Below are 20188 nucleotides of genomic sequence, written 5' to 3'. Positions count from 1 at the left end.
GTACTAAATGTTTACAATGCTTAACCTTGTGAAATATATACTTAATTAAACTGATCTGTGCCCATCAGCTTTGACAACATGGGGACCATGGGTCCTTAAAGAAAGCTATACAGACTCTCCTTGTTTTCTATCCCTTCAAAGCTTCTTTCCCTGAATCATTTCCCTCACATACCTATATGCTGGTGTTCCCCAAGGCTGCCTGGGCCTTCTTCTCTTGTTAATTGTCTCTTTAGCCCACTCATACATGCCCACAGCTTCTTTATCTATCATTACTGTGAAGGGATTCCAAATCTCTATTTCCAGTTCAGACTCCTAGTATGAACTTCTGATCCACACATTCAAGTGTTAATAAACTAAAAGTCTTAGGAGCAAGAATTTTGTCTCTTTTATTCATTGCTGAATGTTAATGTTTAGATAAAATTAAAGACAATGAGGGAATATAATAGACATTTCAATTTATAACTAAATGTTAGTTTTATACTAGCCATAAAAGTAATGAGCAACAATATAAAAATGCTCACTGGGGCTGGGCATGGTGGCTCATGCCTATAATCCCAGCACTTTGGGAGGCCAAGGTGGGTGGATCACTTGAGGCCAGGAGTCCGAGACCAGAGCCTGGTCAACATGGTGAAATTCTGTCTCTACTAAAGACACAAAAATTAGCCAGGCTTGGCACGTGCTTGTAATCCCAACTACTCAGGTGGTTGAGACATGAGAATCACGTAAATCCGGGAGGTGGAGGCTGCAGTGAGCCAAGATCGCGTCACCGCACTCCAGCCTGAGTGACAGAATGAGGCTCTGTCTCAAAAAATAAATAAGTAAATAAATAAAAATACTCATTTGAAAGGGGTAAGGAGGCCAAGGCAGGTGGATCACTTGAGCTCAGAAGTTCAAAACCAGCCTGGCCAACATGGTGTAACCCCATCTCTACTTAAAAATACAAAAATTAGCTGGGCATGGTGGCCTATGCCTGCAGTCCCAGATACTTGGGAGGCTGAGGCAGGAGAATCTCATGAACCTAGGAGGCCGGAGGTCGCAGTGAGCCGAGATCATGCCACTGCACTCCAGCCTAAGCGACAGAGCGAGACTCTGTCTCAAAAAAAAAAAAAAAAAAAAAAAAAAGAAAAGAAAGGGTAAGGAAATCTCAACATTTAAGGTATGACTTTAAAAGACAGTTCTGGCACATATTGACAGAATGATAATGCAAATGTAATTAAACATGGGAATCTGGATAAAGGATATAAGCAACTTATGTGTATCATTTTCGTAGCTTTGTGTAAATCTAAAATCATTTTACCAGAAAATTAAAAACAAAATGACAATTTTGTCTTGAGTAAAACACCACGCAGTTGCATTTGGACACTATATTAATGTTATTTTTACACGGCATCACTTTGGTGAAAGTAGTTGGCCTGAAAAGGATGCTTTATACCTAACACCTGAAAGTTTATAATAAATCATTGTTGCAATTGAGACAAACCTTTTTTGTTTCCGTGGTTCTGTTTTTTTTTTTTTGCCTCATACTCACTGTCTGAGAGGTACTTCCTTGTTTTATTCAAGGATAAAGACTCCTAAGATACATAACTCACAAATTCACGCACAGCCTTATAAGAATATTTAAGAAATCTGACTTACTATGATGATGGTAATCTCTAATATCATTTATTCTGCAGGATGGGAAACCCAGAGGGATGTGTGATGTAGAAAGAAAAGACTTTAGGACCACAAGAACTCACTTTGATTGAATTGGTGTCCCTGATGAGTTTGTTGATGTCAAAGGCTTCTCCACTAAGCTTCCAGGGGTTATGCTGTAAGACAATCCCTTCTCCTCCACAGCTGTATAAAGCAAGGGAAGGTCTGTCTCCTTCTCCTGTATGAAATAAGAAAAGAAACGTCCCAGTTTTGTACTTCACCAGCTTAACTATTTGTTGCTGTAGTGTGACTGTATCATACTATATAGTTGTTTCAAAAGAACTATATATTTGAAACATTCTAATACACTGGAATAAAATCACTGTTCTTTCCATCTGAACACAGTTGTTGGGAGCAAGTAAAAAAACTATACTACTATAATTCTAGGTTAATTTATGTGATGCAACATATCTGCTTTAAACATTCTTCTGGTATTCATAATAATAGGGGTCCAAAAGCTGGGATCAGAAAACAAACATATATGTTCTCAAAGCAAGGCTTCTGAGAATTTGCTTTTTCTTCCAGAAATGAGTACTCTTTGGGAATTATATAGCACAGTAGGACTTTCTATGTCTTATAACAATGAGATGTCATCAAAGCAGTGATTTCCTTAGTATCACAGCAATCCTCTTAATTTTTAACAAGCAGTGATTCTGGTGGGTTTCTGTAAGTGCAAGTTTTACTTTTACCACCGGTAGATCACAAATCAAATATCCAGTAAACATTTGTTGAATAAATGAACTACAAATTCTAATGCTACTTGAGTTATGATACATCTACTTATCCTCTCTATGTAATGCAATTCCTGTAGACATTTACAGATGTTTCATCATAGATGGTTAAGAAAAGTTTATCAGACACTTTTGATGAATACACTCATTTAAAAAGCTAAAAGAAAAGACTCATTATTTTAGGAATAAGAAATAGACAAGGCTTAGGGGCTAGAAGAGGGAAAGGAGTAGAATGCTGAATTAAAGGCAAGAGATCATTTCAGAAACTCTAAGTTTGCTTTTCCTGTGGGTGAAAACAGATATTATTCCATTAATATACTGAAGTATCATTCTAATTCTGATAAAATTAAAAAGTGACAGTAAGTTTTAGTGAAGAATATTAGAATGCGTATCAGGATCCAGCATGATAACTACACATACAATGAAAAAGTTCCGATCAAATAGAGGAAACAATGCTTTAGTGAGTTTGGGGAAGCTTCTTATGGGTAAATGGTTTCTCCCAGGAACTGTGATTTATCGTCTGCCACTACTGTCTTCATGAACCCCTGGGGACATAAGCAGCCCACAAAAGCAGTCAGTGCACTAGACCATTTATGACTCTTTCCATCTTTAATATTTTAAGATTAAACTGAAGGAAGAATACTCTCATATTTGTTACGGAATTGCTCAGACACTTACCAAGTGACATGGGGGGTACTGGTGGCCCCCAGGCTAAAGTATATACAGTCTTCTTATGATATGTGCTAGAAATCTGTGGAGGCCTTTAGAAGAGCGGGGAGAGAGAACAAACGGAGATTTAAACAAAAAGGCATAGTGAAAAACAGAACATCTTCTTCTAAAAGGTCCCCCTTATAAACGTAACTACTAATAATTGGAGAAAAATAATTCAACAATATCTTGCTCCAAATGTAAAGTAATTAATTATAAGATTTACATTTAAATTATATTTAAATGTCAAATAATGATATTTACTACCAAAACGATTAAGTCCCAAACATATCTTACCCCCGCAAAAAATGTTACTCCTACCCATCTAGCCAGAACATATATTATCAACACCCGAATGTATTCACTTTACAGTCATATAAAAGATGACAAGTCATTTTAGACTTACTCTGTGCCATTAACATTTCTTAAACTGAGACAAGATTTTAGGGTAGAGAGATTTTCAGTTTGTGATTGTCTTTTAAAGAAGGCATACTCCTAAGAGTATTTTCGAAGGCTGTTGTGGTAATAGTATGTGATGTGTCAGTAGAGAATGCTTAACTTTGTAGGAAAAAACCAGGCAGTACTGTTATTTCTTTTACCATAAATTATCATACATTCTTTGTATGATTTTAGAATTCCAGAGCCTATGAATAATTAGCAGCTGACTTACTTCCATTAATCTGACAAATTTATAGTAATCATGCTAAAAAATAAATCAAAATTTCTAAAAGAAATTTATATTTTATAAACAGGCTAATTTATACTGTAGCATATTTCTTTTCTTTTTTTGAGACAGAGTCTCGCTCTGTCTCCCAGGCTGGAGTGCAGTGGCGTGATCTCCGCTCACTGCAAGCTCCGCCTCTCAGGTTCACGCCATTCTCCTGCTTCAGTCTCCGGAGTAGCTGGGACTACAGGCACCCGCCACCACGCCTGGATAATTTTTTGTATTTTTAGTGGAGATGGGGTTTCACAGTGTTCCCCAGGATGGTCTCGATCTCCTGACCTCGTGATCCGCCTGCCTCGGCCTCCAAAAGTGCTGGGATTACAGGCGTGAGCCAACGTGCCAGGCCTTAAAATAATGTTTTATTTGAGAGTTAAAAAAGGAAAATAGTCAACTGCATGTAGGTTCTACACGAGTACTTGGAGAACTGCATATAAAAAGGACAGCTCTGGCCAGGCACAGTGGCTCACATCTGTAATCCCAGCACTTTCGGAGGCTGAGGTGGGCGGATCACGAGGTCAGGAGATCGAGACCATCCTGGTGAACACTGTGAAACCCCATCTCTACTACAAATACAAAAAATTAGCCGGGTGTGGTGGCAGGTGCCTGTAGTCCCAGCTGCTCCGGAGACTGAGGCAGGAGAATTGCTTGGACCCGGAAGGTGGAGGTTTTGGTGAGCTGAGATCGCACCACTGTACTCCAGCCTGGGCAACAAGTGTGAAACTCCGTCTCAAGAAAAAAAAAAAAAAAAAAAGGACAGCTCTGCAGTAAATGATTTTCACTCAGAAATGAATGATCTAAGACAGAGGCTGGCCAACCTTTTCTGTAAATATTTCAGGCTTTGTTAGCCATGTGGTCCCTGCCACAACTACTCCACTCCGCTGTGGTAGTATGAAAGCAGCCAGACAGAACGTAAACAAAGGAGTGTGGCCATGTCACAATAAAATTTTACTTACAGCCACTGAAATCTGATTTATTTACTCTTCATATGTCATAAAATATTCTTTTGATATTTCTCCAGCCATTTAAAAAGGTAAAACCATTCTTAATTCATGGACCATGGTTCACCAACGCCTGGTCTAGAACAGTGTTGTCCAATAAGGTAGCCATTAGTCACAGATGCCTCTTGTGCATTTAAAATGGGGAGACTGAGGAACTGAATTCCTATTTCAATTACTTTAAGTATAAATAGCCACATGTGGCTACTGTCAGGCCTCTGAGCCCAAGCTAAGCCATCATATCCCCAGTAACCTGCACGTACACATCCAGATGGCCTGAAGCAACTGAAGATCCACAGAAGTGAAAATAGCTTAACTGATGACATTCCACCATTGTGATTTGTTTCTACCCCACCCTAACTGATCAATGTTCTTTATTTTATTTTATTTTAGTTTTTTGAGACGGAGTTTTGCTTTTGTTGCCCAGGCTGGAGTGCAATGGAGCGATGTCGGCTCACTGCAACCTCTGCCTCCCGGAATTCAGGCGATTCTCCTGCCTCAGCCTTCCTGAGTAGCTGGGATTACAGGCATGTGCCACCATGCCAGCTAATTTTGTATTTTTAGTAGAGACGGGGTTTCTCCATCTTGGTCAGGCTGGTCTCGAACTTTAGACCTCGGATGATCTGCCCGCCTCAGCCTCCCAAAGTGCTGGGATTATAGGCGTGAGCCACCGTGCCTGGCCCAATGTTCTTTATAATCTCCCCCACCCTTAAGAAGTTTGTTTGTAATTCTGCCTGCCCTTGAGAATGTACTTTGTGAGATCCACCCCCTGCCCCCAAAACATTGCTCTTAACTCCACCGCCTATCCCAAAACCTGTAAGAACTCATGATAATCCCACCACCTTTGCTGACTTCTTTTCGGACTCAGCCCACCTGCAACCAGGTGAAATAAACAGCCACGATGCTCACACAAAGCCTGTTTGGTGATCTCTTCACACGGACATGTGAAACAGCTACCAAACTGAACAACACAGGTTTGGATTCTAATCAAGCCTCTAGAGCAGCAGCGTACAAAAATAAACAATGTAAGCCACAAATATGAACGGTATATGTAACCTAAAGTTTTCTAGTAGCCATATTTAAAAAAAGCAAAAAAAAAAAGAAATTTTAATAATGTATTTTATTTAACTCAGCAGACTCAAAATATTATTTAAAATGTAATAAAAAATAAAATAATTATTAAGAGACTTTTAACTTTTTTCAAATATTAAGATTCAGAACTCCGGTGTACTTTACACTTATAGCACATATCGGTTTGGAGTTGGCACCTTTCAAGTGCTCTGTAATCACCTGTGGTTAATGACTGCTGTAGTGGACAATGTAGCTATACACATAACTTCTAGTTCATACGAAATATAGGGAACAGGGAAATGAGTTAGAAGCTACCACAAGGAGATAACTAACAAGTGCAAAATGTGGAATAGTTTACCAAACAACTGATTTGTAGTCTTCAAATTGAAAAGGCAATGCTATGAAAAGGAAACTGAGGGATTATTCTTGAGCAGGGGTGTCCAATCTTTTGGCTCCCCTGGGCCACAATGGAAGAAGAATCACCCATTTCTTACTTGTTGGAGTAGGTGTCATACAATCCCACTTTTCCATCATCAGTTCCAAAAGCTAAGCAACCTTCCTTGGTTGGGTGCCAGCACAGCTACAAAAAAAGAGTTCCCAAGTGAGAATATAAGAAATGGGGCATATAGTTAAAGGAATCCTTACATTACCCTTTAAGTATCCAAAGAGAAAACTTTCTTGCTCTGATTTCTTCATTATTTAAAGGAGAAAAAGGTTATTAAAAACAAAGTCAATGTCATCTGTAATCTTTCATCCAAAAAACCGACTGCAGATCTTGTATCTCTCTTTCCAGATATTTTTGTGAATAAGCTTATACACAATTGAAAAAATCAAATGAGTTCAAATACATAAATGATGTGCATTATACACTGTCGAGTGGGAATACAAGATTCCGGAAGAATTTAGAAAATACAGTTCTATTAATATTAAATAGTTTACAAAATTTGAAAAGATAGATCATAAACTGTCCACAGTAGTTTTCTGGATTATTCAAGTAGGGGACTGGAGTGGAGGGTAAAGTAGGAAAAAAATGTTTCCTTTCTCCATTTTTGTGTTGTTTGATTTTCTTTTTAAACCATAGAAGTTTATTACCTTTAGATTCAGTAGCCAAAAGAAAGGTATCATTTTAGAAAAAACCAAAAAACTACACATACCGTTTTGTAACCTGCTTTCCATGTTTTATAATAGACATTTTTCATAAATCATTTATATACCTTTCCATATCAAGGAAGAAAGAATCTACATTATCATTTTCAATAATTTGATGCCATTCCAACATGTGGTTATCTTATAACTTAATGTGTTTTCTATGAATATACAGTCAGGCTATTTCTAACTTCTTACTATGAGAAAAAATGCTGAGATGAAAAGTCTTAATAAATTTAAACTCTGGAGGATAATGGGTTTGGTTACAGGATCCTTTTGCTTTCCTAGTTTCAAACTTCACTCAACGTACTTTAAAACTTTTGATTACCAACAGAGCTCATTTAAATGAACAGGCATAAAAGAGATTTGAAAAAAAAAGTTCAAAACAAGCTCAAAAAAATCCTTACCGCTGTAACTTTGGACTTGACACCTTGCCAAAAATGTTTCACATCATAGTTGTTCTTTATGGAGAGTGTATTCCATACACGGATCATGCCATCCCCAACACCTATGGCCAAAGAGCCTACGTCCACAGAAGAGAAAGCCAGGCTGTATGCAAACCCACCAAGGGAAGGCAGGGTCCAACAGCACTCCAGGGTGGCCATGTCCCAGCATTTTACCTGCAAAGATTAATGGTAAGGGCCTAAACATAAAAAAGAACAGAGAAACAAGGAAAAAAAAAAATCTGATATGTGAAATGGGATAGGCTCAAAGAATGGGTAAGGATAACGTATGTCTTCCAGTAGGAATCGAAGAAAGCACTGCTAAGAAAAAAAAGTTAGTAATAAATTATGTTGCTTACAGGGATCTTAAAATGCATTTATTTCCAAAGATGTCAAGCGAATTCAGGGTTACACAATTAATAAACCAGAACCCACACCTCCTGTCTCCAAGTTCGGGGGTCTTTCTGTCCTACTATAGCACTGGTAACCTCCTCATTTGGCAAACTCTAAGATGGCCTCAGCACAGTGGAAAAATCAAAGAACTGCTCTCTCAAAAGGCAAAACACCTTATCATACCCCGGGAAGGAGGTGCGGTAAGTTTTTAATCATCACTTGATGATTAAAAAGAGACAGGTTTGGGAGAAAATGAAGTCTACCAAATAAGCCCAGTTTAACTGCAAAACAGTAAGGTAACAGGCTTTCAACTAAAGTCAATAGTCTCTGAAAGATTTCTATTCTGCTAAACTACAAACCAGGATAAACCATAGCATGAGGACCTAACACAGGGGTGTCGAATCTTTTGGCTTCCTGGGGCCACAGTGGAAGCAGAATTGTCTTGGGCCACACATAAAATACACTAAAACTAGGCTGGGCATGTGGTTCATGCCTGTAATCCCAGCACTCTGGGAGGCTGAGGCAGGGGGATCATGAAGTCAGGAGATCGAGGCCATCCTGGCGAACACAGTGAAACCCTGTCTCTACTAAAAACACACACACAAAAAAGTTAGCCGGGCACAGGTGGGCACGCCTGTAGTCCCAGCTACTTGGGAGGCTTAGGCAGGAGAATGGCGTGAACCCAGGAGGTGGAGCTTGCAGTGAGCTGAGATCGCACCACTGCACTCCAGCCTGGGAGACAGAGCGAGACTCTGTCTCAAAAAAAAAAAAAAAAAAACCCCACTAACAACAGCTGATGAGCTTAAAACCATCCTGAGCCATGGGTTGGACAAGCTTGACCTAATATATCCTCCCCTGGGCAAAACTACCCTTCTTTATCATGTCTGCTTTAACAAAAAACCATTTTGATGGGTCTTCACATTCTCCCTACATGTGAGCTATTGATATATTCAGTGCTGATCTGTAGCAGTAACTCTGAAATTGGAGTCAGGGGTGGGGTATTATGACTTGACAGGTGCTTTGAAAAAGCCCTCTAATCCCACCCAAGTTGTAAACTGCTGCTCTACAATGCTGAGTGAAAATAAGCAGCTCTTACATCTCTATCCATTGATGTGGAAAGTAATAGCTGTTTGTCATCCTCTGTTTGTAAAGGACATAAATTGAACACAATTCTTGAATGATTTTGCCCTTCTGATGAGGCACTGAAGATGGTGTATTTCCGTCTCCAAGATTGAGTGAGATCCCATTGCAACAGTTCACCTCTGTGAAGGAAAAACATAAGCATTAGTTCTTTTACAAACAATCTGAAAACAAGTGACTGTTGAGTCACAGAGTCTAGGCTCATAGCTGCAAAATGATTTGTCTTTTAAGGAGAGAAAAATTGCATATTCTGAAAATACGCACAAAATATCTCTGGGAAGGCTGGGTGCAGTAGCTCACATCTGTAATCTCAGCACTCTGGGAGGCTGAGGCAGGAGGATAGCTTGGAGCCCAGATCTCAAGAACAGCCTAGGCAACAAAGTGAGACTGTCTCTACAAACAATTAAAAAATTAGTTGGGCATGGTGGTGCACACCTATGGTCCCAGTTACTTGGGAGGCTGAGGTGGGAGAATTGCTTGAGCCCAGGAGGTTGAGGCTGCAGTGAGCTGTGTTTGCATCACTGCATTCAAGCCTGGGTAACAGAGCAAGACCCTGTTTAAAAAAAAAAAAAAAATTGAGCCACAGAAAGGGGAACCAAGTAGCCAGGGAAGACAGGACAGTTTATTATATAATTTCATTCTTCTTGAACCATGTGAGTATACTGGACTACCCTTTAAACAGATTTATCTCCAGTCACTAGAAGTAGGTAGTCAATGAACTCTGTTTACTGAATGGGCATAGCCATCCAACCTAAGAGAAAATATTATAACCATCTCCCCTTTCTACACATGAAGTGACTGAAGCTCAGAAAAGTAAAGGGTCTTGCTCATGAATACAAGGCAGTAAGTGACAAAGTGATTCTGAAATTTACTTCTGACTTCAGAGTCCATATTCCTAACTGCCAGACTATACTTATTTGATCTTTTTACAGCTCTGTTAGTAGACAGCACAAGCATCAGTCTCACAATTTTTCCATTTCAAATGGGGTCCATCATAATACAAGCCTTGGCCATTATTTTCTCCATCTACAAAGAGAAACCTAGGAGTCCTTGAGGCCAAATAGAAAAACAAAACATATCTAAGAAAGCATGACCATAAAAGACTTACCCAAAACAGCTAGATACCAGCTGTGTTGGCTGATTGCTGGGCCAATGGAGTGTCAACCAAAGGCGCTCTTTAACAGTTGGGTCTATACCCCCTCCTCTTCTCTTCAGAAAGGGCAATTTCAAAATCATCACCCCTGCAGATTAAAAGGAAGGCCAATGGGCACTCAAGACAGTGAAATTACATGCATGACATTGCTGGCAGTTCACAATACACAGTCTGAGCTGTAAAAGCTTGTTAGTTTGGTTACTTAGAATTCAGATCTCGTTTTCCAATGGTTACAATTATAACCATTATAATGGTTATATTTTTAACCACTATAAATAGTGGTTAATACTAGTCTAGCTACATTTAGGTCAAATAAGCTTCCATAAGCTATCTTGACAACCTCAACACATTAAGAGTATATTTTCTTTTTTTGGCCAGGCGCGGTGGCTCATGCCTGTAATCCCAGCACTTTGGGAGGCTGAGGCGAGCAGATCATGAAGTCAGGAGATCGAGTGGATGAGTGGGTATGCAAAATGTGGGACATACATACAATGGAATATTATTCAGCCTTAGAAAGGAAGGATATGCTGACGTACGGTACAACATCAACGAACCTCAGGGATATATGCTAAGTGAAATAAGCCAATCACAAAAAGACATATCATATGTCTAATTTCACTCAAAGAAAATACTCAAGAGTAGTCAAAATCATAGAGCAGAAAGCAGAATGATGGTTGCCAGGGCCCGGGAGAGGGGAGAATGGAGAGTAGAATTCTGGAGACAGGTGGTTGTGACAGTTGCACAACTTTAGGGTATACTTAATACCACTTAAATGTACACTTCAAAGTGATAAAAATGGCAAATATTGTATTTTCCACCACAGCTTAAAAAACTGCGAGAAAAAAAAAATAAAATGGAGAAGCCCGCTAGAAAGAGAAAAGCAAGATTTTTACTATAAAGGTTATATTCCCTAATATATTATAAATATTAATTATGCCTAGAGTTTCTCTTAATTTTTAAACTTAACGAGAAAAGTTCTGTTCAAAGAGAAATTTGGGAACGCTAAATGATTGAGGGGCTCTATAATTTGGATAAAATGAGCTTTTACACATAATTCCAGGCTGGGTGTATGTTATTCTGCATTTGTGCATTAAAAGCTCTAACTCTTGAGATCTTTTCCATTCTCCTGGCCTAGGCCATATCATGTTCTAATATTCCCATTTTTATTACAAATATTCTGCTCTCCATGCCAAATAGTGACCCTTCTATAAACCAAGAGGTCTTTGTTTTCTTCTGGAATGCATGGGAAATACTCATCTCTAAGGCCAGATGTTGAGAGAATAGAGAGTTCTAGCCCAGGCTCAAATGAGGAAGCAGAATTCTAGACCGAAAAGTGAAGAACTGCTCTCAGATAGGTGACACACCCACAGGACAATAAGACAGAACAAAAAACCCTCTACTTCCACCAGATCAACACAGGTTACATCACAAAAGAAAGATCAATCTTACCTCGGCCTCTAGAACAGCTCCAGATTCGAATGGTTTGATCTTTGCTTCCAGTGGCTAAGTAGCAGCCTTTTGTTACTGGAGCTTGTGCCACAGCATTCCCATTGGTAATTTCAGCTTCTTCTATGAGATAGGTAGCAATTTTGCTTTTAATTTGCATTAAACACGCACTAATATAAAACAATTAGTTTGCAAGAGTTCCCAGAACTTAGCTATCTCTTTCATAGGTCTGAACTGTAAAATTTGAAGTTTTATGTATAATTAAAATGATATAATTCAGCCGGGCACAGTGGCTCACGCCTGTAATCCCAGCACTTTGGGAGGCTGAGGCAGGTGAATCACCTAAGGTCGGGAGTTCAAGACCAGCCTGACCAACATGGAGAAACCTGTCTCTACTAAAAATACAAGATTAGCTGGGCATGGTGGCGCATGCCTGTAATTCCAGCTACTTGGGAGGCTGAGGCAGGAGAATCGCTTGAACCTGGGAGGCGGAGGTTGCGGTGAGCTGAGATCGCGCTCCAGCCTAGGCAACAAGAGTGAAACTCTGTCTCCAAAAATAAATAAATAAATAAATAAGCGATAAAATGATATAATTGTACCCACTCTGTTCTTCAGGCCTCAAGAGTACTGAACCTTCCCTTAAACCATCTGTACCTGAAGTTTCCTCTTGGTTTATAGATAAACAATCTTCACCAGGCAGGGGACACCAGGCTATGGAGTGGATTTCATCATCATGGCCTCGAAGCCTATGAATAACTTCTCCTTTCTTACTGATGTCAATTATCACCACTATGCCATCCTTGTAGCTAAAAAACAAGAGTTAGAAATATTACTAAAAAAATGAAGACAGAACAGAGTCTCTAGCAAACATTTTGGCTTAGAGTTACCATCGGTGCATTCCTTAAAGTTAGGTGCATTTGGGGTGGCGGAGGAGGGAAGAGGACAAAAAATAATTTTGTTTTTTTTTTTTTTGAGACGGAGTCTCGCTCTGTAGCCCAGGCTGGAGTGCAGTGGCCGGATCTCAGCTCACTGCAAGCTCCGCCTCCCGGGTTCACGCCATTCTCCTGCCTCAGCCTCCCGAATAGCTGGGACTACAGGCGCCCGCCACCTCGCCCAGCTATTTTTTGTATTTCTTAGTAGAGACGGGGTTTCACCGTGTTAGCCAGGATGGTCTCGATCTCCTGACCTCGTGATCCGCCCATATCGGCCTCCCAAAGTGCTGGGATTACAGGCTTGAGCCACCGCGCCCGGCCTGTTTTTTCCTTTTTTTAAATGTGCTCACCTTATGTCTCCTGGTTTTGTTAAAACCCTTCTCTCTAGGATCAAACTCTTGGCACTAGGTAATTCTATGTACGATGCCTGGTACAAAGCTCACAGTGGACCATGATTTTGTTCTAAGGGAACTTTCATAGTTTTTGCAAGTGTCCAGCAACTCTTCTTTTTTTTTTCCCTCTCTGTTGTCCAGGCTGGAGTGCAGTGGCACAATCACCACTTACTGCAGCCTTGACTTCCCAGGCTCAAGCAATCCTCCCCCCTCAGCCTCCCAGAGTAGCTGGGACTACAGGTGCGTGCAATGCTCAGCTAATTTTTGAATTTTTTTTGCAGAGATGGGGTTTCACCATGTTGCTCATGGCTGGTCTTGAACTCCTGGGCTCAAGTAATCTACCTGTGTTGGCCTCCCAAAGTGATGGGATTACAGGCGTGAGCCACCACACCCGGCCAACTCTTCTAATTAGAGATAATTTTGTCCTAGTGCACTGGAAAATAATCTCTTTTTTAGAAGTGATACTACTTTTTTAACTGTGAACGTAACATAAGTTGCAGAATTCTACACTCTAGACCTGCATATTCCAAGGCTGTCATTTTATGAACTCACAAGAAACTGAGAAATTCTAATAGCTTTTTAAAAATGAATTATTTCAGATACATAAAAAAAGTAATCTACCACCCTGCCTAAGAAAAACAATTAACAATAGAGCTGAAGCCCTGTGTACATTCCACCTCAATCAAACCTCTGTCCTTGCCAGATCTCTTCTCCTTTTCTTCCTTTACCCAGAGGTCAAACTCTATTTGTGAATTGTGTTATATCATTCCTAGCCTTTCTTTGTATGTATTCCTAAATAAGATATAGATTTTGCATATTTTAAAACTGCATATAAATGCTATCATCTGTTTTCCTGCAGCTTGTTTTTTTCACTCATTCTGTTTGTAAGTCATCCATATTGATACAAGTAACTCTAGTTCCTGGCCAGTCATTACACTATTGTATTAGTACTGCAGTGTGTGAATATATCAAAGTTTATTCATTTTCCTTTTGAAGGGCTTCCATTTTTTACAACAAAAAAAATGCTATTAATGTTCATGTACATGTCTAACACAATTTCAGATTTGATGCCCAGTAATAGAACTGCCAGGATGTTAAGATACATGCATCTTTAATAGAAAGTACAAAACTGCATTCTACAAAGTTGTTGTACCTAGTCACACTTCCTACACGTTAGAGCATTTGACAGGGAAGAACACCAGCACAGCTTTATTTACTTTTTTTAAAAAGAAAGACATACTAGAGTATGTCAACCTTTGAAGAGCTGGACTTTGAAAACTGCCAAGTTATGCAACCTAATTGTCAACAGATCAAGCTATTTAGAAATCTGAATCAAGCTTTCTGGGAATAATAATATTTTGAAGATCCTCCCCTGACCCCTGCCTACTACCTTTCTGTTCATCCTCTCTAGCAACTCTACTGCAACACTGCTCCCACTTCAAGAGACTGCCGATCCAGTCCACTTCCATTTTCACTATCACTATCACTCACCCACACCTGTCTTTCCATACTTCCCCCAACCCAATGCAGCACAGATTTCATGATCCCTCACTATCATCGACTTTTTTTTTTTCTTTTTTCTTTTTTTAAATAAGAGTCTTGCTCTGTCGCCCAGGCTGGAGTGCAGTGGTGCAATCTCGGCTCACCGCAACCTCCACCTCCCAGGTTCACACTGTTCTCCTGCCTCACCCTCCTGAGTAGCTGGGATTACAGGTGTGCACCAACACGTCTGGCTAATTTTTGTTTGTTTTTTTGAGAATGGAGTTTTGCTCCTGTTAACCAGGCTGGAATGCAATGGATCAATCCTGGCTCACCACAACCTCCGCCTCCCGGGTTGATGCGATTCTCCTGCTTCAGCCTCCCGAGTAGCTGGGATTACAGGCATGCGCCACCACACTTAATTTTGTATTTTTAGTAGAGACGGGGTTTCTCCATGTTGGTCAGGCTGGTCTTGAACTCCCGACCACAGGTGATTTGCCTGCCTTGGCCTCCCAAAGTGCTAGGATTACAGGCGTGCACCACTGCGCCCATTCTAATTTTTTTATTTTTAGTAGAGATGGGGTTTCACCATGTTGGCCGGGCTGGTGTTGAACTCCTGACCTCAGGTGATCCGCCTGCCTTGGCCTCCCAAAGTGCTGGGATTACAGGTGTGAGCCCCTGCGCCTCATCATCGACTTTTAAAACTACCCGTACTCCCCATCTCCTTCTCCCTCAAGAGTACTTACTCCACAAAGCCCCAAACCTGGCTGAATCCAACCATCTCCTTTCTCAAACAGTTTGGGTTTACTTTAAATTAATGGTCATGATTCTTTGTTTGCCACTCAACAGTGAACACTGGGCCTACGATTTTCCTTAGTACATTCATTTTCCTATTCTCTTTGACCATTTTCATACCTCTTTGCATACCCAGTTTCAACCCCATGGTGAACTTGACTCTACCACTCTGACTTATGCCACACTGAGAAAATCAGAAATCCCAGAATGGAACACCTTCTTCTTCCAAACACATCTACAAATCTATCTGCACCTATTTCCATATTCCCAGCTGTTCTTTCTTCTTGTCATCTGAATCCAATCCCCTCTTGACTTTTCAGCATCACCCCTGCATTTATCATAGTTCACTCCTGCAACTAGCTCTTCCTCTTTTCAAGCCTTACTTCCATCAGCATAAAAACAGGTCCCCTGTATTTCCCATTTAATACTCCCTTGACCCCATCTATCCCCTCTGGGTTCATGTCTATGCACATTTTTACAACAAACTTTGTGAAAGAGTTGTTGTCTCTTTGTATACCTCTATTACCTTAGCCCCCAGTCTTTCAAATTCACTCCAGTCAGAATTTCTCCTTCAACATTCTAGGGAAATTGCTTAAGTCTTCAAATTAGAGAAAATAGACATCTTTCAATGAGAAGTACATGAAACGGTGAAGGAAAGGGGGATCATGTGAAACAACCTTGGTGATCAATGAGGAAACAGATCCCAATGCCATATCACTTACCCAATCTAGACGGAGCGCTCAGAACTAGAGAGACCCAGCAAAGTCATCTGACACCTGGGAGTTCATGTTATATCAAAGGGCAGTAGAGAAAGCGAAAAAGGTGAAAAGGACATTTCCTACATTTAAAGGTTGACTGGAGGAGTTAGATATGAAGAACCAAGAAGGTACAGTACCATGGAAACCAAGGAAACAAAAACAGAGGGAGTGGCAGAAACAGTAAGGACCTGGAGGAATAAATGATGCCAAGGGCTCAGGGGGAGTGGTTAACATCTGTAGATGGTTTTCTTTGAGGAATAAAAGGACAGAAGAAGATAAAGAACATGCAAAACACGATCATAAACAAACAAAAATCATCAATACAGATGGCACAGTACTTACCCAATGGCTACTAAATCTTCATGATGAGGTGAACAAGTAAGACAGAAAATTGTTCTGGGTTCTATAAAGAGGTGCTGGCTATCATTTCTGTTAAGCCAGTAACAAAAAACTACTCCTTTTTCATCCCCAGATACTATTAAGTCCTTTACTCGAGGAGACCAATGTAATGTTGATATTGTATGCTTTAAAACAAAACAAAAATTTGTTGTCAATGCTGAAGTTTTACTTAATTTTTAACTTGTATCACAAACCAGCATAATGCTACATATATATATTAAAAGTAGTTAATACTTATTAGTAGTACTTGTTTAGCAACACGATATTAACAAAATGGTAGGAAAATTTAGACTACTGGGAATCAAACAATCACTAAAAATTTTTTTAATAGCTTAATGCAAAGTTCTTACAAAGATTAAGTAAGCCTTTTCCTTTCCTTTGTTCTCTCAAAAGGCAGGTATATCAAGTAACTATATAGCTTAGAAATGAGTTTCATTCACACATTTACAATCTATATCAGGAGTCCATTTATATCAATCACCAGAGGGTAACTGTTTTAGACCTTGTGGGCCATACCATGCCTGTTGCAACTACTTAACTCTTGTAGCATGAAGGCAGTCATAGACAATGCTTAAATGAATCAGTGTGGTTGTATTCTAATAAAACCTATTTACAAAAGCAGTTTGCCAACCTCCGGTTTGTATGTATCTCCTTTCAAAAAAAGTTGAGATATCTTACAATATGGTTTCTTATCTAATTAATGAACACAATTACAAGTTACTTTGCACAGATGAGCTAGCAAAACTAGCTTGCAACAGAAGAACCCTTAGCACAGATATATAAAAACGGTCTGAGAAACCAGTAAGCCATGGTACCTGATGGAGTGCATGTTCTGTCACAATTGTTTTTGTCTCTACATCCCATATTTTCACAGTTCCATCGTCGGAGCTGGTGGCACAGAGGTTGTACTGACCAGGGTGATGAGAAAATGTGAAGCCGGAGACCCTTTCGGTGTGTCCCACCAATTCTCCTATGACTTCAAGCAAAACCAGACGCTAGGTTAATCCAAGTGCTATCCAAGGTTCCTGGCAGAATCATACTGTTGTTGGATGATGAGTGAGCAGATGCTTTGGCGTTACTTAACCCATGGTATAACTGAAAACCGAAGGACTTACAATCAGAATTCCCAAGTGCTGATATTGGCTGTGCCACGTGACTTCGAACAAGCCTCTGTGCCTCAGCTTCTCAACTGTGAAATGAATGTTGATATACTTTGCTCTGCTTAGTTCACAGACTGGAAAGCAGCTCAAATAATGTGAAAGTGATTTTTATTTAGATGTGGCCAGAATAAATTACCTGGCACGTCATATCCTAAGGCACAATCAAAGCCTAGTTTGGAGCCTGAAAGCATCTGGTTTAACCCATTCATCTTACAGTAAGGAAGGCCACACGTTGCAGGATCTTGCTTAGGGCCTGCAGCTGTAGTCAAACCCCAACCCCAGGAAGGCTCCCGGCGGGCTGGCGCGCACCGGGCTGGGCGGGGGAGCCATATAAATGGCCGGGACTATATAAGGCTAACTGTTCAGTAAGCAATCGGTCCCACGTGGAAGCTCCAGGAGGCGGGACCGCTCGGCCACAGCATGGTGTAGCTCATGCTGGAGACCAGAAGCAACTCAGCTTAGTGACTGTGGGCTGCCTCTCCTCCCAGCATGGGCCTCAGTTTCCCTAGCTGTAGAAAACAGGGTGGCTGGAGACGTCCACTCGGCGCCTCTTGGGAGCGCAGAAAGGGCAGGAAGTCTCGAGCCCAAGGGTGGTGAGTTACCTCGAAACGGGGGTGTCCCAGGACTCTCGCCTGCGCCCGGGCCCACGCGGACAAGGAAGACGGAGGTCCGCGCGGCGAAGCCAAAGAGGCCCCCGGGCACGGCATCGCTGCAGCGGGCGCAGTACCAGTTGGGGGAGGGCGGCAGCGTCCGCGGCTCCTGCCCCATAACTACAAGCCGTCGGAGTCAAGAGAAGCAGCCACAACCGAACGGTCGTAGCCTCACGCCTTAGACAGGGAGTGGGGCGGGGTGAATTCCGAGCCCCGCCTTCTCGGGCAGTCGCTACGGTGCGCGTCGAGGCCCAGCCAGCACCACGCGTTCCGTTCCCGCTGCCGGCGGGCTGGGAAGTGCTAGACCGCGTGTGCTGCATTGGCCCTCAGTACCTAGCCCGCGGGAGGAGGTCCGTCGTAACCCTGGCCAGGATCGGATGTTGCCTGAGCACAGCCCCGAGGTTAAGCATTCTCACTTCGCACAGAAAGGCACAAAATTAGAGGATTAGACTAGTAGAACCAACGCTCCACGCTACCAGTTTATTCTTTGGATCCGTTCGACCACTATCCTGTCCAGTGTTTTTTGAACGCTATGTGCCAGGGTACTGTGCTAGTTGTGGAGGTGTTTTAAAGATATTCACAAGAGGCTGGGTGCGGTGGCTTACGCCTGTAATCCCAGCACTTTGGGAGGCCGAGGCGGGCGGATCACGAGGTCAGGAGTTAAAGACCGGCCTGGTCAACATAGTGAAATCCCGTCTCTACTAAAAATACAAAAAATAAAATAAAATAATAAAATAAGCTGGTGTGGCGGCAGGCGCCTGTAATCCCAGCTGCTCGGGAGGCTGAGGCAGGAGAATCGCTTGAACCCGGGAGGCAGAAGTTGCAGTGAGCGGAGATTGCGCCACTGCACTCCAGCCTGGGCGACATTGCGAGACTCCATCTCAAATAAAAACAGAACAAAAAGAAACAGAAAAGATATGCACAAGAAGCCACTTAACAAAAATATGGAGCCTGAGAGACAGACTGGTGTGAGCTGTGGTTGTGCCACTGCACTCAAGCCTGGGCAATAGAGTGAGACCCTGTCTCAAAAAAATAAAAATATGAAAGTACAAATCTGGAATTAAAAAGGGAAAGAACAGTTTCTGCAACTGGGTGGCAATTCTGGCTCTGGGTTCTGGGTACTCAAAGATGAAAGAGAAGCAAATGGAGTGACTCTTGATTTGCTTGATTAAGGGCCAGCTCTGTGAAGGAAGCTATATGTGGTAAATAGTGTGGAAGAAAGTTTCCTTTCAACTCAAAACTGCTAAAATGCTCAGATTCTGCACGTGTGTTGCTTGTTTGCACTGGGTATCTGGCGCTCCTGCATATGTAGCAAACTGAAATCTGAACTACCTGTCATTAATACAGAGAGTCAAATACATATATTTGGATGCGTCTAGGAGCACAAATTTGGAGGCACCTAGCTGTAGATTGATTACTGGTTTGCCAGTTGTTAGCTGAGAGACTTTAACCTATCCTAAATGTGTTTCCTCATTTGAAGAAGGCAAATGATAATCCATGCCTTGTTGGATTGCTGTGAGGAATAATTGAGATTTTAGTGAAATACCTGCCGGATAAACGGCAGTAAATGCCAGACGAATATAAACTCATTTCTTGAAGGTCAACCAGATAAGTAGGGATTAGGACAGCATACATCATATTTGAACTATTTGCTCTTTAAAAGAGATTTTAGGCTAGGTTGGGTGGCTCACACCTCTAATTTCAGCACTTTGGGAGGCCGAGGAGGGCAGATCGCTTGAGCCCAGGAATTCAAGATCAGCCTGGGCAATTTGGCGAAACTCCGTCTCTATAAAAAATACAAAAACTAGCTGGGCGTGGAGACTTGACGTGAGCCTGTAGTCCCAGCTACTTGGGAGGCGGAGGTGGGAGGGTGGCTTGAGCCCGGGGTCGAGGCTGCAGTGAGCCTAGGTCGTTGCCACCGCATTCCAGCCTGAGCGAGAGAGAGACCCTGTTTCAATAAAATGAAATAAAATAGCTTTCA

General features: G+C 41.4%; 1 protein-coding gene across 4 annotated transcripts in view; it reads right to left on the bottom strand.

Annotated features, from left to right (window-relative positions):
* GEMIN5 (gem nuclear organelle associated protein 5) overlaps positions 1–18408 on the bottom strand; it is a 49538-nt gene extending 31130 nt beyond the window's left edge. For 2 of the 4 annotated variants that reach the window (XM_050793894.1, XM_050793896.1), the window contains exons 1-11: positions 18160–18397; positions 17213–17373; positions 16341–16522; positions 12297–12448; positions 11646–11762; positions 10152–10284; positions 9000–9165; positions 7475–7687; positions 6416–6501; positions 3102–3184; positions 1737–1870 (exon numbers count right to left, since the gene is read on the bottom strand). In XM_050793894.1, the coding sequence (XP_050649851.1) occupies positions 1737–1870; positions 3102–3184; positions 6416–6501; positions 7475–7687; positions 9000–9165; positions 10152–10284; positions 11646–11762; positions 12297–12448; positions 16341–16522; positions 17213–17373; positions 18160–18325 (1593 nt within the window). In that variant the 5' untranslated portion in view covers positions 18326–18397. Of the gene's footprint in view, positions 1–1736; positions 1871–3101; positions 3185–6415; positions 6502–7474; positions 7688–8999; positions 9166–10151; positions 10285–11645; positions 11766–12296; positions 12449–16340; positions 16523–17212; positions 17374–18159 lie in introns of all 4 variants that reach the window. The other 2 variants (XM_050793893.1, XM_050793895.1) reach the window with 2 other exon arrangements.
* Between the last annotated feature and the right edge of the window lie 1780 nt (positions 18409–20188).

The sequence above is a fragment of the Macaca thibetana genome, chromosome 6 (assembly GCF_024542745.1).
Source record: "Macaca thibetana thibetana isolate TM-01 chromosome 6, ASM2454274v1, whole genome shotgun sequence".
Classification (NCBI taxonomy): Eukaryota; Metazoa; Chordata; class Mammalia; order Primates; family Cercopithecidae; genus Macaca; species Macaca thibetana.
The sequence above is the reverse complement of the archived record's forward strand: the minus strand, read 5'-3'. Positions and strand labels throughout refer to the sequence as shown.